This window comes from Trichechus manatus, unplaced genomic scaffold (assembly GCF_000243295.1).
Source record: "Trichechus manatus latirostris isolate Lorelei unplaced genomic scaffold, TriManLat1.0 scaffold00085, whole genome shotgun sequence".
Taxonomy (NCBI): domain Eukaryota; kingdom Metazoa; phylum Chordata; class Mammalia; order Sirenia; family Trichechidae; genus Trichechus; species Trichechus manatus.
In genome coordinates, this window is record NW_004444021.1 from 1,129,051 (window position 1) to 1,142,860 (window position 13,810).

At 40.4% G+C, this 13,810-nt stretch overlaps 1 protein-coding gene across 1 annotated transcript in view; it reads left to right on the forward strand.

The window, feature by feature from the left end:
• The first annotated feature begins 1,526 nt into the window (after positions 1-1,526).
• GNAI1 (G protein subunit alpha i1) overlaps positions 1,527-13,810 on the forward strand; it is a 79,134-nt gene continuing 66,850 nt past the window's right edge. Inside the window, exon 1 of the mRNA XM_004381464.2 lies at positions 1,527-1,854. Coding sequence (XP_004381521.1) covers positions 1,737-1,854 — 118 coding nt within the window. The 5' untranslated portion in view covers positions 1,527-1,736. The remainder of the gene's footprint in view (positions 1,855-13,810) is intronic.

Consider the following 13,810-nt stretch of genomic DNA (forward strand, 5'->3'; position numbering starts at 1 on the left):
CCAGCAGGTTTGACTTTTGCAGGTGAAAACAAAACGGTATGTCCAATGGGGAGGGAACTGACAATCCCTACTAGCCTACTAGCCCACAGGCCTGGCCTACGTGACCAATTCTAATGCTATTTTGCCTGTATCATCAGCTCATCCTAACCTACTTGGTAAACTCAAGCCTAATTTTTACCAATGATTTTTAGAAAATAAGACTTACAGATGGATATCAATTTCTAATTTTTAGTACATCACTGAAGATATTTGACTACCAGCCCCATCTTCTAATCAGTCAGCATTTCCTGTGGTGTGTGTAAGACAAAGATGGAGTACAACTCTGGCACTTTGGACCACCAAGCTGACAGGGAGAGATCAGTGAATTTATGCTATTTCATTAGGTGCTAGATGCTGGGTGAAATGTCTCTCCTGCCCCAGGAGCTCATCTTGCCCAAACCAGTTAGAGCTGGAAGGATGAGGCCATCAAGTAGATAAACTCTTCGCCATTTTATGAGTGAGGAAGCTAAGGTCTGTTAAAAAGAACGCGTCATGCCCAGTGGCACTTGAGTTATTAACATGGTCATAAATACTGGTTCAAAATTTGACATGGAAGTTTACATGCTGCCCCAGAGGAGGTCTGCTATGGTGTGGAGCAGATTTGTTTGTGTGAGTGTGCTTTATTGCTCTGGTCATTTTATATACCCTTTGATTCTTTGTCTCTCGTTTTCTCAGATTATGAGGAAATCCTTCAAATTGTTTTCTGCCTGTGAAAAAGAAAAGTGAGAATGGGTGGAAGAAAAGAAAAACGACATTAGGAAGGGAAACTGAAAGAAAGAAGAAAGTCATTGATCCTGGTTTTCTCCCCGACTTTTCCTGCTCCCCACTGTCCCTCCGGTTTAACAGCGACTCCATCCAACCCCCCACCTCCCAGCTCCCACTGTTTCCCACAGCCCAGAACACCATCCTACTCAGGCTCTACTTTTGAAAACCCTTGCGTGGCTGCCGGAGCTGGGTATGCTCAAAGCCCAAGACTGTCTTTTTTCGGCTTCCAACTTTGGCAGCTCTCCCACCGTCACACTGTAAGGGGCAGGTCCGCACACATCCCTCCGTGCGAGTAAACGCGAGGAAATTATCGCACTCCCGCGGAGGGAGGCGGGTAGGGGAGCTCGAGGGCGCTGAAGGCCCCAGCGTCCCCGGGCGGTTCCGCGCTCCGGGGGCGCTTCCACCGGGCGCGCTCGGGGGACGCCCAGACCTCGGGGGCTGCCCAGACCTCAGGGACTGCGTGGTGCCCGGGAACGGCGAGGGACGTCAGGAAAGCGGGAGCGCGCGCCCCTCCGAGGGAGCGCTGTCCAAGGCACGTGCGCGGGAGCGCGCCCTGGGAGTGGTCTGGGGCTGGCGGGAGGGGCGGGCAGAGGCGGGGCCGGGGCGGCGCGCGGACGCGGATCTCCGCCGGGCTTCGAGAGGCTGCGGTGCGGTGAGCGGAGGGAGGGCGGCAGCTGCTACATCTGGAGGCTCCAAGTCCGGGGCTTCCGGGCGCCAGGAGGGGAGCCCGGCGTTGAGGAGAGGCTTTGGAGAAGCTGCCTGCTTCTTTGCAGACACCTTTTTTCTAGACTCGTTGACGAAGTGGGTGGGGGTGGTGTGGCCCACGTCGGGAGGTTTTGAACGGCCTCATCCGGAAGGAAACAATTTTCCTGTGTTTGGAGACAGCACAACGGACGTGGAGGGAGCGGCGGTAACCTCTCGCTCTTGGCACAATGGGCTGTACGCTGAGCGCCGAGGACAAGGCGGCGGTGGAGAGGAGTAAGATGATCGACCGGAACCTCCGGGAGGATGGCGAGAAGGCGGCGCGCGAGGTCAAGCTGCTGCTGCTCGGTAAGGGCGGCCGCGCCGGACGCCGGGGGTGGGTGCCCTCGGGGTCCCAGGGGCCGAGGGGAGCGGGCCGGTGGGCTGGTCGCGGCGCGCCGAGCTGGCCGCTTCCGGGACTTCGGCGTCTTTGAACCCGAAGGGAATGTGTCGAAGCGGCCGAGGGCGAGTCTTGTAGCTCCCGAAGATGGTTTCCGAGAGACCGCCTGTCTTGTGCGGTGCAGCGCTGAGGCGTGTCCTCCTCTCCCTCGGTCCGCTGCCTCCCGCCGCCGAGGAGGGTGAGAACTCGCCCGCGGTGGGGCAGGAGCCTCACTTCACTCGAAAGCTTTCCTGTGGCCCCTACAAGGAGCCGAGGAGCGATTTTAAAGCCGCGGATGGCGCGGAAACCCTTTTCTTTGAAGTTAGCTGAGCCTTGTAAAGATGAACATTCGCGACAAGAAAATAAAAGCCCCCCTCCCCGGAAGACCTTTCATACTAGGTGTTGTACCGTGGTTGTGGTTTCACTTGTTAGGGGTGGCACGTTCCGTGAAATCAGTGAACCTTTTCTTTTGTGGGGCCTCCGGGGTTGAAATGAGTCTTTCCTGTCAACTTCCGATGGCGATTCGGTAAGTGTTAAAGGGGCACTGATTATATTTACCTTGCGTAAGGAAGTAGGCTGCGCTGGGTGCTTAATTTTTCTTACTGTGTGGGCATAGAAACCACCAAAGTTGGGTTACATTTGCTGCAATAATAGATCAGACAGATAAATAACCGAGTGGTGAAAACCGATGTGAGAGGTGCGAAAGGGTCACGCTCGCCGCAGGATTCTCTCCCGCTGCCACGGTTTCTGATGAATGAGGTTTGCGAGATACAAGCCAGGCTTTTATTTGTTCGTAATTCTCATAATGAAACGCTGCGTGGAGGTCTTTTTCCATGGTTGAAGGGGGAGAAAATAAGAGTAAACCAGGGTTTTGGCTCAGGGATGTATTAGGAAAATATTCGCAGTTTAGGATGTTTAGTTTTATGAGTTACGATTTTCTTTTGTTTCCTTGCCCCCCCCCCCATTCTAGTTATTTAGATAGAGACAGATTTCTCAGAATCTTCATTTGCACTTTCAGAGATTGCTTATATATATACATACAGTTAAAAGAGAAATATTGTACAAATCTGTTTTCGGTAAGCTTCTGTATTATTGATTTAATGACTGCAGGAAAAAATGCTGGTTTTTCTCCCCCCATCGCTTCTAAGCTTAGAAGCAGTAAACTTAGCATGACTAAAAGTAAAATAATGATCTAAGTCATGTTGAAAGTAAACTGTGAAATAACTTTGCATTTCAAAGACCTGGGTGTCTTTACCTCCTCTCCCCAACATAAACCTTCCTCAATTAATACTGTTTACCTAAGGTTTTACGTTAATAAGAAATACTATATTTTTGACCAGGTCAGTATATTTTCAGTGAAGAGACACAACTTGCTTAAGAAACACTTAGACTGCTTCTTTGGTGAATTATATGTGCTTGAGAGTAAAAATAAAACAGAGGATTAAGAAGTTCCTTTATTTAGTTTCTGCTCTGCTGCTCTGATTTTATTTTTGTGTATTTCAGCATAAGTTAGTTTGAGCTAGCCATCCACCATGTTTAAGACAATTGCAAAATGATTCCTCTGGTGGTGGTGTTTTGTGCTTTAATGATATATCTATTAGAAAGGGATGGATTAAGGTCTGAGGAGTTTATTTTTACTTGTATTCAGAGTAGATTAGTGTTTTTCAACCTTAGCACTCTTGATATTTAGGACCAGATAATTCTGTGTCGTGGGCGCTCTTCTTATGTCGTAGGATGTTTAGCAGCATCTTTGGCCTCTACCAATTAGATGCCAGTAATCTCCCCCTCAAGTTGTGACAACCAAAAATATCTCCAGACACTGCTGAACATTTCCTTGGGGCAAAAGCAACCCTGGTTGAGAACATCTGGTCTAGATTAACAAATAAAGTTGAGTGAGTGTTGTAGAACCAGAAGTTCCATCTCTACAGCATTCTATACTGATGAGATATACTGATTGAGAGTCATGGGAACTGTGTAGCAAAGTCATGATTTTCAGGGGAAATTATAAAATTATAATTTCTCTACACAAAAAACATTAAGAAAGATTTCAAAATGAAAAATATTTTTGGTAAATTAATTCCTTTAGCTGTGTTTTCTAGCTTTGGTCTTTTTCTTTCTCTTCTATCTCTTTGCTCTGCAGAAATCCTGTTACATCTCTCTTATAGGGCCCAGCCCTCCTCCTCCTCCTCTCTCTTACCCCCATCCTACTCTACCCTTTTGCCCAGAGTTCCTGCACAACAGAATGCTGGTTTACTTGTTTCACAAATCTTAATTCTTGGAACGTTTGAAAATATTTTTTTTTCTAATTTGATTTTTAGCAGTAAGGTATAATCTTTGATTCTTTTTTGGATTTTTAAAGTCATATGTATAAGCAGCTCAGTTAAATCATTCCATATAAAACATGGCAACTGAATCAACTAGAGGTATACAATGGTTTCTAGGTAACCTATATAACCAGTATCATTTCCATCTACATCAAGGCTTCTTCCTCTGCAATTTTTTTTTCCAGGCTCCAGCATTATTTTTTTTCCTCTGCAATTATTTTGTTTTCCATCAGGTTGTATATAGTATATACGTATATAACAGTATAGTAAATAGTTAATTATATTGTATTTTTTCTCTTAAGGAAGGTATGGTCATTTTAGTCATCTGGGCTGAGAAATTCAAGTATGAGACTTACATATTACTAGTGAAATGGTGAAAATAGATGTCTGTAATTTTGTTGTTGGTGGTGGTGGTGGTATTTTTCTATCCTTATTAGGAGCAGTGAATTAGGCCTTATAGAAGAGAAGACATGATCTGATCATTGACCTAAAGGAAACCAAGTCAGGTTTTGAGTGGCTTAAATCTTTTAGGTTTAGATTTCAGACTTTAGTATTACAATAATAATTCTAAATAGAGAAATTTATTTTAATAATGAAAGTTTTTTTCCCCAATTACATATGACTAATTGTCTCAGGGAAAAACATCTTTTAGTGCTATATCTCTGGAGTACATCATTTTTCATCTTTTTAAAGCTAGCATTAGGAATGCAGTTTTTCAGTACCCATAGTGTAGTCATGGGTCCTTTTTAAATATTTTATTGTAATTTTCTAAAATATGAGGGGTTAGATTATAAAAAGTAAAATTTCCACAAATTAATTGTTCATTAATCCTTTATTCCAAAGCTCTGAGCTTTATTCTCGTTCATTCCACCTCATTACTCTTCCCTCTCAACCCACCCACCCCTGCAAACAAACAAACACCCATGCACGTTAGGTGAAAATGAAGTCAGGGGGTTGAATCTCTTTTGCTTGGTGGTAATTTTTACATTGCTACCGTTTTACCACTGCTAAAACAGGCACAGCTGTTTTAGATGCTACATCGTCATTCTTTGTTGCTCCCTTTGAAGTTGCCCTATGACTTGCCTAGTTGAGAAATTTTGGCATTGCAGGACTTTAGTATTTGTATTGCTTTAGCTGTTAGAATTGGCCCACGATCTTAGATGTCAGAAAGCCCATTTTCTTGAATAAATGGACCTAGAATTTCAACATGGATTGTGTGCTTCTCTCTCATTGGCCTACCTTGTATTAACAATTACTTTGATAGAAGCCACAGGTGGTATAAAAGTATGTTTTGAAAGTGATTTTTCTATAGCTTCCGTTTTTCATTCTCACTCATAGTTCAAGTCCTTCTGTGTCTTTGGCGGCCAATTCCAGGAGGCTTTACATGTCTGATTTTTCCTCTTTAGCCTGTTCTTTCTACCGTAGGTGTCTTCAAAACATGCTAATTCCTTGCTCAAAAACCTTTGTTGACTTCTCCATTGCCTGCAGAATAAAAACTAACTTCCTTCCTTCCTTTCCCTACAGCACCCCCCCCCCCGGCACATGTTAAAGCATGTTTGCATTCTGGGTTGTTGTGTCCTTTAGCTGCCCTATGTCCTGCCTGTTACCCCTGCTGTACTGTGAGCACTTTAGGGGCAGAAGCTTTGTAAGTCCTGCTTGTATCCCTAACAACCCTTCTATTTTTTCATGTGCATAATGAGTTCTTAATTATGTTAAATTATTATCTTGTATAGGATTGTGGTTTACCTGAAATATAAACCTTACACGTTACCGTTTTCAGCATCAATAGGCATAAATACCTACTCAGACAATGTAAATAAAAAGGAACAGTAAAAGTATATGATGACTAAAATAAACATATGGTATCTAAAATCAGCTTGTTTGGGTTAAGATTTTTTTCATATTTATAATAACTTTTCTCAGTCATTATATTTATTTGGTAAGTTTGATAAATTTAAGAAAATGACAATGGATATTCATTGAAGGAGAGTTTGCTATATTACAGCTTCGGTGTTATTAAATAATTTTTTGGGGAGTAAAGATAAATCTTACATTCTGATCTTTAATTTTGACCTCTTTTAACATAAGTAAAGAGCATGAATCTTGTTACATTTATTAATGATAGGAAATACCTATCTTAAACGGGATTTAGTGGAAGATGTTATTTAAACCCGAAAAAGGTTGCTTTAATTTTTGAAACAAAAATTGATTGTCCAGCCTTAATCTTAACTTTTATTTTGTTTTGCATTTCTCACTGCCTTGGAAAATTCAAGGTAGAATAAATCCAGGTGGGAGCACCTAAAAGTATTGGCCACATTTAAAATAAGGCCCTGTTATGGGACACAGTTACCCAGTGTATGATTGACAGAGTGTGGCATAGGTGAAATTCATATCCCAGATGGCATTTGAGCCTTAGAAACTATGGTCAACTGCACCTAGCCCTGTGGAATTCAGATTGCTTTCTTTGTAACTTGATAAATGCTAATTAAAAACATTAACAGAAATAGGACAAAAATAGCTTTTAAATAATTACCACAGAGTTAGTGATTTAAAACAACACAAATTTATTGCTTTTAATTTATAAAGATCAGAAGTCCAAATTGGGTTTCACTGGGCTAAAATAAAGATGCTGACAGGGCTTCTTTCCTTCTGGAGGTTCTAAGGGAGAATGCATTCCCTTGCCTTTTCCATCCTCTGTCTAGTGGCTGCCTGCATTCATTGGCTTGTGGTACCTATGTCCATCTTCATAGCCAGCAATGGCTGGTACAGTCTTTCTCACATAGCATCACTTTCTTGTCCTCCTCTCTCAATTATAAGAACTCTTGTGATTACTTTGGGCCCAACCAGATAATCCAGAATAATATCCTGATCTCAAGATCCTAAATTTAATCACATCTGCAAAGTCCCTTTTGCCATCTAAGGTAACATATTGACAGGTTCTGGGGATTGAGACTTGAGTATCTTTGAGGGAGTTATTATTCTGCCTATCACAGTCTGCTCTCTGGTCTCCACAAATTCACCTTGGTCGCTCATGCAAAATACATTCAGCCTCGCCCAACATCTCTAAAAATTCTCAACCCATTAGAGCTTCAACTCAAAATCCAAGATTCATTCAAATCTCATCACCTCAAAAGTCTCATATCACATCTGAATAATCTAAATCAGGTATGGGAATAACTGATACTGGGGAAAAATTCCTATCTATGTGAAATTAGAAAACAAGTTATCTGCTCCCACTGTATAATGGTAGGAGAGGCATAAGATACCAGTTATAGATGTTCCCATTCAGGAAGAAAGAAAAAAACAAGTCACCAGTGCTAAGCGATTTTGAAACCCAGCAGGGTGAATTTTATTAGGTTTCAAGGCCTGGGAATTATCCACTGTGGCTCACTGCTCTGCGCTGTGGTCACTGGGCTCCATCTTTGGAGGCATCTTTCTTTTTTAATGAAAGATAACATGAATATAAAGATGACTAGTTTTATCAGCCTGTTTCTTACCTGTAGAATTACAGGAGTCCAATAGCATTCTTTCATTTTATCATCTCTCAATTTATGTCTTTCCTCTCCCAGTTCACAATAAGCAATAAGAAGAAACCAGGCTGTACCTTCTTTGCTTGGAAACCTCCTCAGTTGTATATCCAACTTCATTGCTTATAATTTCTGCTTGACACATAATTGAAGGACACAATTCAGCTAAGCTTTCTGTCAGTTTATAACAAGGATCACCTTTCCTCCAGTTACAATACATGTTCCTCACTTTCATCTGATTCCTCACAGGCAGCACCTTTAAAGTCTGTATTTCTACCAACAGTCTGCTCGTGACAGTTTGGGTATTTTCTCAGATGATACATGTTTTCTCTTCCATGGTCCTCAGTCCTGAGCCCTCACTAATAGAGATGTTAACATCCATATTTCTACTAACAGTCTCTCAAGGCCTTCTCAGCTTTTTCTGTCATGCTCCTCAAAATTCTTGCAGCCTCTGTCCATGGCCAGTTCCAAAGCCATTTCTGCATTTTTAGGTATTTGTTACAGCAGCATCCCACTTCCAGGTTTCTGAGATATTTCAGTAATGTATTGATATCTTTTAGTAACTTTAGGGAATGCATAATGATTGTAATTTTATATTCTTTAATACCTTGCAATTTATGTAATTAGCATGGTAACAGTAATAATCACCAGTTTCTGGCACTTCCTAGTGAACCCATCATATTTCATTTAAGTCACAGTGTGAAACACTTTCCTTCTTTGCCGCCTCTTTGTTGTTGTTAGGTGCCATCGAGTTGATCCCAACTCATAGCGACCCTAAGTACAACAGAATGGAACACTGCCCGGTCCTGCGCCACCCTCACAACTATTGTTATGCTTGAGGCGGTTGTTGCAGGCACTGTGTCAATCCTCTTCAGTGAAGTTTTTCCTGACCATCCAATCTAAATAGTGTTCCTTCCTCTTCCTTCCTGTTATACCATGCTGAAATCATTGTGTGCATTGAGTTTTTTACCGTCTGTTGCTTCTATGGGGTCAGCTCCATCAGAGAAGGAATCCTGTCTGACTTATCACCTAATAGGGTAAACCAAAAAAAACCCAAACCCGTTGCTACTGAGTCATAGTGACCCTATAGGACAGAGTAGAACTGCCCCATAGAGTTTCCAAGGAGCGCCTGGTGGATTCAAACTGCTGACCTTTTGGTTAGCAACCATAGCACTTAACCCTTACGCCACCAAGGGTTTCCACCTAATGGGGTGGCACATAGTATTTCTTTCATAAATGTTGGTTGAACGAATGAATGGATAAATCATTGAACATTAATTTTGGACATGCCATCTGTTGACTAATAGTCCCTTAAAATAAAAAAGTTGATACATTTTCTTTGTTCCTTGTGTAATTTTAGTGAATTTTGACACACTATCTCCATTTATATATTATCTACATCTTGTAGGTTAGAGTAACTAAAACCTACTGCATTATTCCTAACACAGTTCTAAAAAAGTAGAATTAATTTGGAGGCCAGATTCTTATTTCATGATTGGAAAAATATTGTGATTCTTGGTAAATTAAGTGGTACAGTGTAACGTGATTTTTTTATTTGTATAGTGTGGAAACTTTGTTTTCAACAATATTGTTGCATTGCTACTTAATATATTATTTGATTACTTTCTTAAAACTGACCCAGCAATACAAGGAGGCATTTGATATATTCTTACAACCATGTATGTCACAGAGGATAATGCAAATGTGGGCAGTGCTGGCTTTCAGGACCCATTAGGTTGCACAGAAGCTCACACCAGTCTGTTCTTTAGGTCTTGCCTATCTTTTGTGGTAAGAGTTATCATTGGTGGTATTTGTAAAGTGTGTTCTATGTTTTTGGTGTCAAGTTATGCCTCAGACTTACAGAATTCTTAAGAGGCTTTATAATCTACTTAAGGCAATTATATAGATATGTAAATATATGTATATACACATACAATTTATCTATATTTAATTTCTTCATAATGACAGATGGGGAAGAGTAAGAATAAATGCTAAGAGAAGTGAGCTGTAATATTGGGGACTTCAGTGTTCATCTTGTGGGGCAAGGGCATGGCATGTCTCTAGAAATTACTGTGGTTATGAGTCTGTCAATCTCTTTCATGTGTTTCTGAGTTTACTATTTGATTCTGATTGGCTAGCTATAAGCTCTGCATTATATAAACCCCCACCCCACCAAAAGAAAACCCTAAACCCATCGGAGTAGAGTTGATCCCAACTCATAGCGACCTTATAGGACAGAGTAGAGCTGCCCCATAGGGCTTCCAAAGGGTTTCCAAAGTTGTCAGTCTTTACAGAAGCAGTCTGCCACACGTTTCTCCCACAGAATGACTGGTGGGTTCGAGCTACCAACCTTTCAGTTAGCAGCCAAGTGCTTAACTACTGCACCACCAGGGCTCCTTCTGTGTTATAAAACCAAAAAAACCAAACCCTTTGCTGTCAAGTCAATTCTGACTCATAGTGACCCTATAGGACAGAGTAGAACTGCCCCATAGGGTTTCCAGGGAGCAGCTGGTGGATTCGAATTGCCGACCTTTTGGTTAGCAGCCAAACGCTTAAACACTGTGCCACCAGGGCTCCTAGACTTAAAATTTAAAAGACACTTTGCTATTTATGAATTTCATTTTCTGACATTCTCCACATATAAGGAATTTTATGCCTCCAAAGTTTATTTTAACTCTGTAGGGAGAATCTCCAGGTAGGGAAAAATGGTTGACCTAGAACTCTGACGGTAAAATGTTTCACTTGAGACTTTGTGCAAGTTACCCAAATTCCTTAAGCTTCAGTATTCTTTTCTATAAATGCAGGATAATAAAAGACTCTACTTCATAGGACTGTTGGGGACAAAGTAAGCTAATGCATCTGAAGCACGTAGGACAGTGCATGGTGCATATGTTCTTAATAAAGATAAGCTGTTACTATTAATGCCTTATCTACTCTCAGGGGGCAGCCCTCCATCTCTGCTTCCTTTCTCTTTGATCCATTTATGGTCATAGACGTTAAATCCTTTTGTTGGCTCTTCTTAGCAGAGGGTGTGTATATAGCAAGGACTAAGAAGTATAAATCAATCTTAATTACTGTGTTCTGATCCCACCACAGCTTTCTTGTGGGACATGGATTTCTGTTAACAGTCTTCCTGCTGGGACTAGAGCAGGTAAAATACCTGTGCTATGTTAAGAATAATATAGAGAGTAAATTTTAAGTAATTGGAAAACTTTGCAAATGATTTAAAAGTAATTTTCTCTTCATTTTATTGCCTATTTTCAAAATAAAACACAATAGTCTTGTAAACTTTCCTTTTATCTTTCTTGAAAATAAAACAAAGCAATTAGTGTAAATTATGAAACATTATTTGAGTTGATTCAAATGAATGTGCCATTTCTCGGGGGAGTTTATGATTACTTCCCACAAATTTTAAAACCTTTCTGAAACTCCTTATACTGATGACTCAAAAGAGAGTCTTAATAAAACTCTGAAATTACCATGAATTTGCTTGGAAGGGAGGAAAAACATCTCTTTAAAAGTGATAGTAACCTTGATATAGAAACAATGAAGCATTGAATCTGTTACAGTATTTCTGCCTTTTAATAATGTTTTAAAAGAATCCCTTGAGATTTAGCATTCAGTTGCCTGGAACTCATGTTTACCTTGCCTTTTAAGGTACTGTCCATGATTTTTCCCCAGTAATTTACTAATCTGTATTTTTTTTTTCTTGTTGGGTACATAACATTTAGTTGGAAGCCATTTCCTCAGGCATACTAATTTTGTTCTTGTTATTCAAGAGGCATGGAATCTGCAGGTACACCTAAAATTAAGATCAATATGATATAGTAGGAGTGATGAAAATTGCCTTCTTATTTTATGTGCGTTGATGGTAGTTCTGAAGTTAGTGTAATTTCAAGAAGTACATTTATTTCTATACAATTTAAAATTGGTCCCTGTATGGTAGCTCACTGACTTCACAAACTGAGCACACTAGTGCAGTCAGCAACCACATCAAGAAACGTATGCAAGTGGTATTTTATGATGGTAAAAAGTCATTATGCTGATCAGTAAAATGCTGGAACTGGTAATACGGCGCTCCTCTAATTCAAGGCCAGCACCCTGCCCTCACACCTGTTCACTTCTCTCTTGCCACCTGAACCTTCTCCACCCACCCTGGTTCTCTGTGGCATCTTCACACTTCTTTAAATGACTCCTGTGTCCTGGTCCATAAACATGCTCCTATCATGTTTGCCACTAAAAGTAATGATGTCCAAACAAAACTCTTCGTACACCCCTTAAATAATTATTTAAGCTTTCGTTGTTTTCTCATCTAAACTTTTCAAGTTATTGGATTCCATTTTCTCACTTTACATCCAGCCTTCAAATAACTTTTATTTTTTAAAATTGTGGACTATTTCATTGATACAGAAGTATTGAGAAACATACCAGACACTTACGTAACCCATACCTATGTATTTTTTAAACAGATAATGTATTATACCTGTTCTCTCTTCTTCTCTCCTTCTGGAGTTCCTTTTATATATCAATTGGTTTTCTTATTCTAACTTCTATATCTTTTAACCTTTCTCCTGTTTTTTTTTTTTCCTTTGTTTTTAATCTCTTTATTTTTATTGTATTTTTTTATATTTTTACTTTTTCTGTGCTTCTGGTGATCTGCTCCCATAAATATTACAACTTAGAAAACCATATCAGGCAAGTCTACTCTGTCGCATGTCGTTGTTATGAGTCGAAAATCGATTCAACAGCACGTAACAACAACAGCATATATCTTCTAGTTCACTACTTTCTTTTCAGTATTGACCTAATCTGCCTTTTAATGTATTGCATTTTTAATTTTAATGGTGACATTTTCATTTCTAGAATCTATTTCTAATCCTCCTTTGAAAAAGTGATTATTATATTTTCTCTTCTAGATTGTTTTTAAAAAATATTTTAAAAATTATGTCTATCTCATAGTCTCAGAAAAATTTATTTGAAGTTCTTAAGGTCAGCTACTTATGGTATCTTGACATCTCTCACGATAGACTGCTTCCTCTTGTGATTTTTTTTTTTTTTAGTATGAGCTTATATTACCCAGCACATTATCTGTGTGAATCCTTTGCACCCTGGTTTTAATGCAGTTTTCCTCTCAGTCCCAGGGTCGGGGGTGAGGGCAAGTTTATTTCTGATTTCCCTGAACACAGTGTGTCCAGAACTGAAGGCATTGCCTCTTACCGCCTTTCTCAACTACTTCCTCCTACCTCCTGGTTTCTCTTTTTTTGTTGGTGGCACCACCAGTCCTTCACTTCTGATTTGCTTTCACACTCAATAAATCAACAGCCCCATAGAATTTATTTTCTTAATGTTTTACTCATTTTCCTGCCTCACATTTTATGATCCAGTAATATGAAATTTATGGTTTCTATCATTCTTGTGTTATTTTTTGCCTACCTCTACTCTTTGCTTATATGGCCTCTGCTTAGGATGAGAGGTGAGTGTGACGTGTGTGTGCGCGCGCGCGCGCGCTGGGGAGAGGTCTCCTAGTACTGTTCTGGGGATCCTCGTTGAATTCCATAGTGTCACTGTCCCTGGCATCCAGCCTCTTGTCAGCTGACATCCACTGTTGAAGTGTGAATATATTTGTTGATCCATTATGTCACCTTGGTCACAGCCAGGACCATCTTTCTTGCTGTCTTGTCCCTACTTTATCTTTGGGGATGGTGTGAACCTCCAGATCTCTCGTTTACCCAGGCAGCCCCCTGCTGGGGAGCCAGTACATGGTAACCAGGTATCATGGATTGAATTGTGTCCCCCAAAAAATGTGGGTAGCAACTTGGCTAGGTCATGATTCCCAGTATCGTATGATTGTGTTATCTGATGTGATTTCCTTATGTGTTGTAAACTCTACCACTATAATGAGATTATATGTGATCTCCTCGTGTGTTATAAATTCTTTCACTGTGAGGAGGTTATACTGATGAGGTTGACAAGATTAGTGTCTTAATGCAATCTCTTTTGAGATATAAAAGAGAGAAATGAGCAGAGACACATGG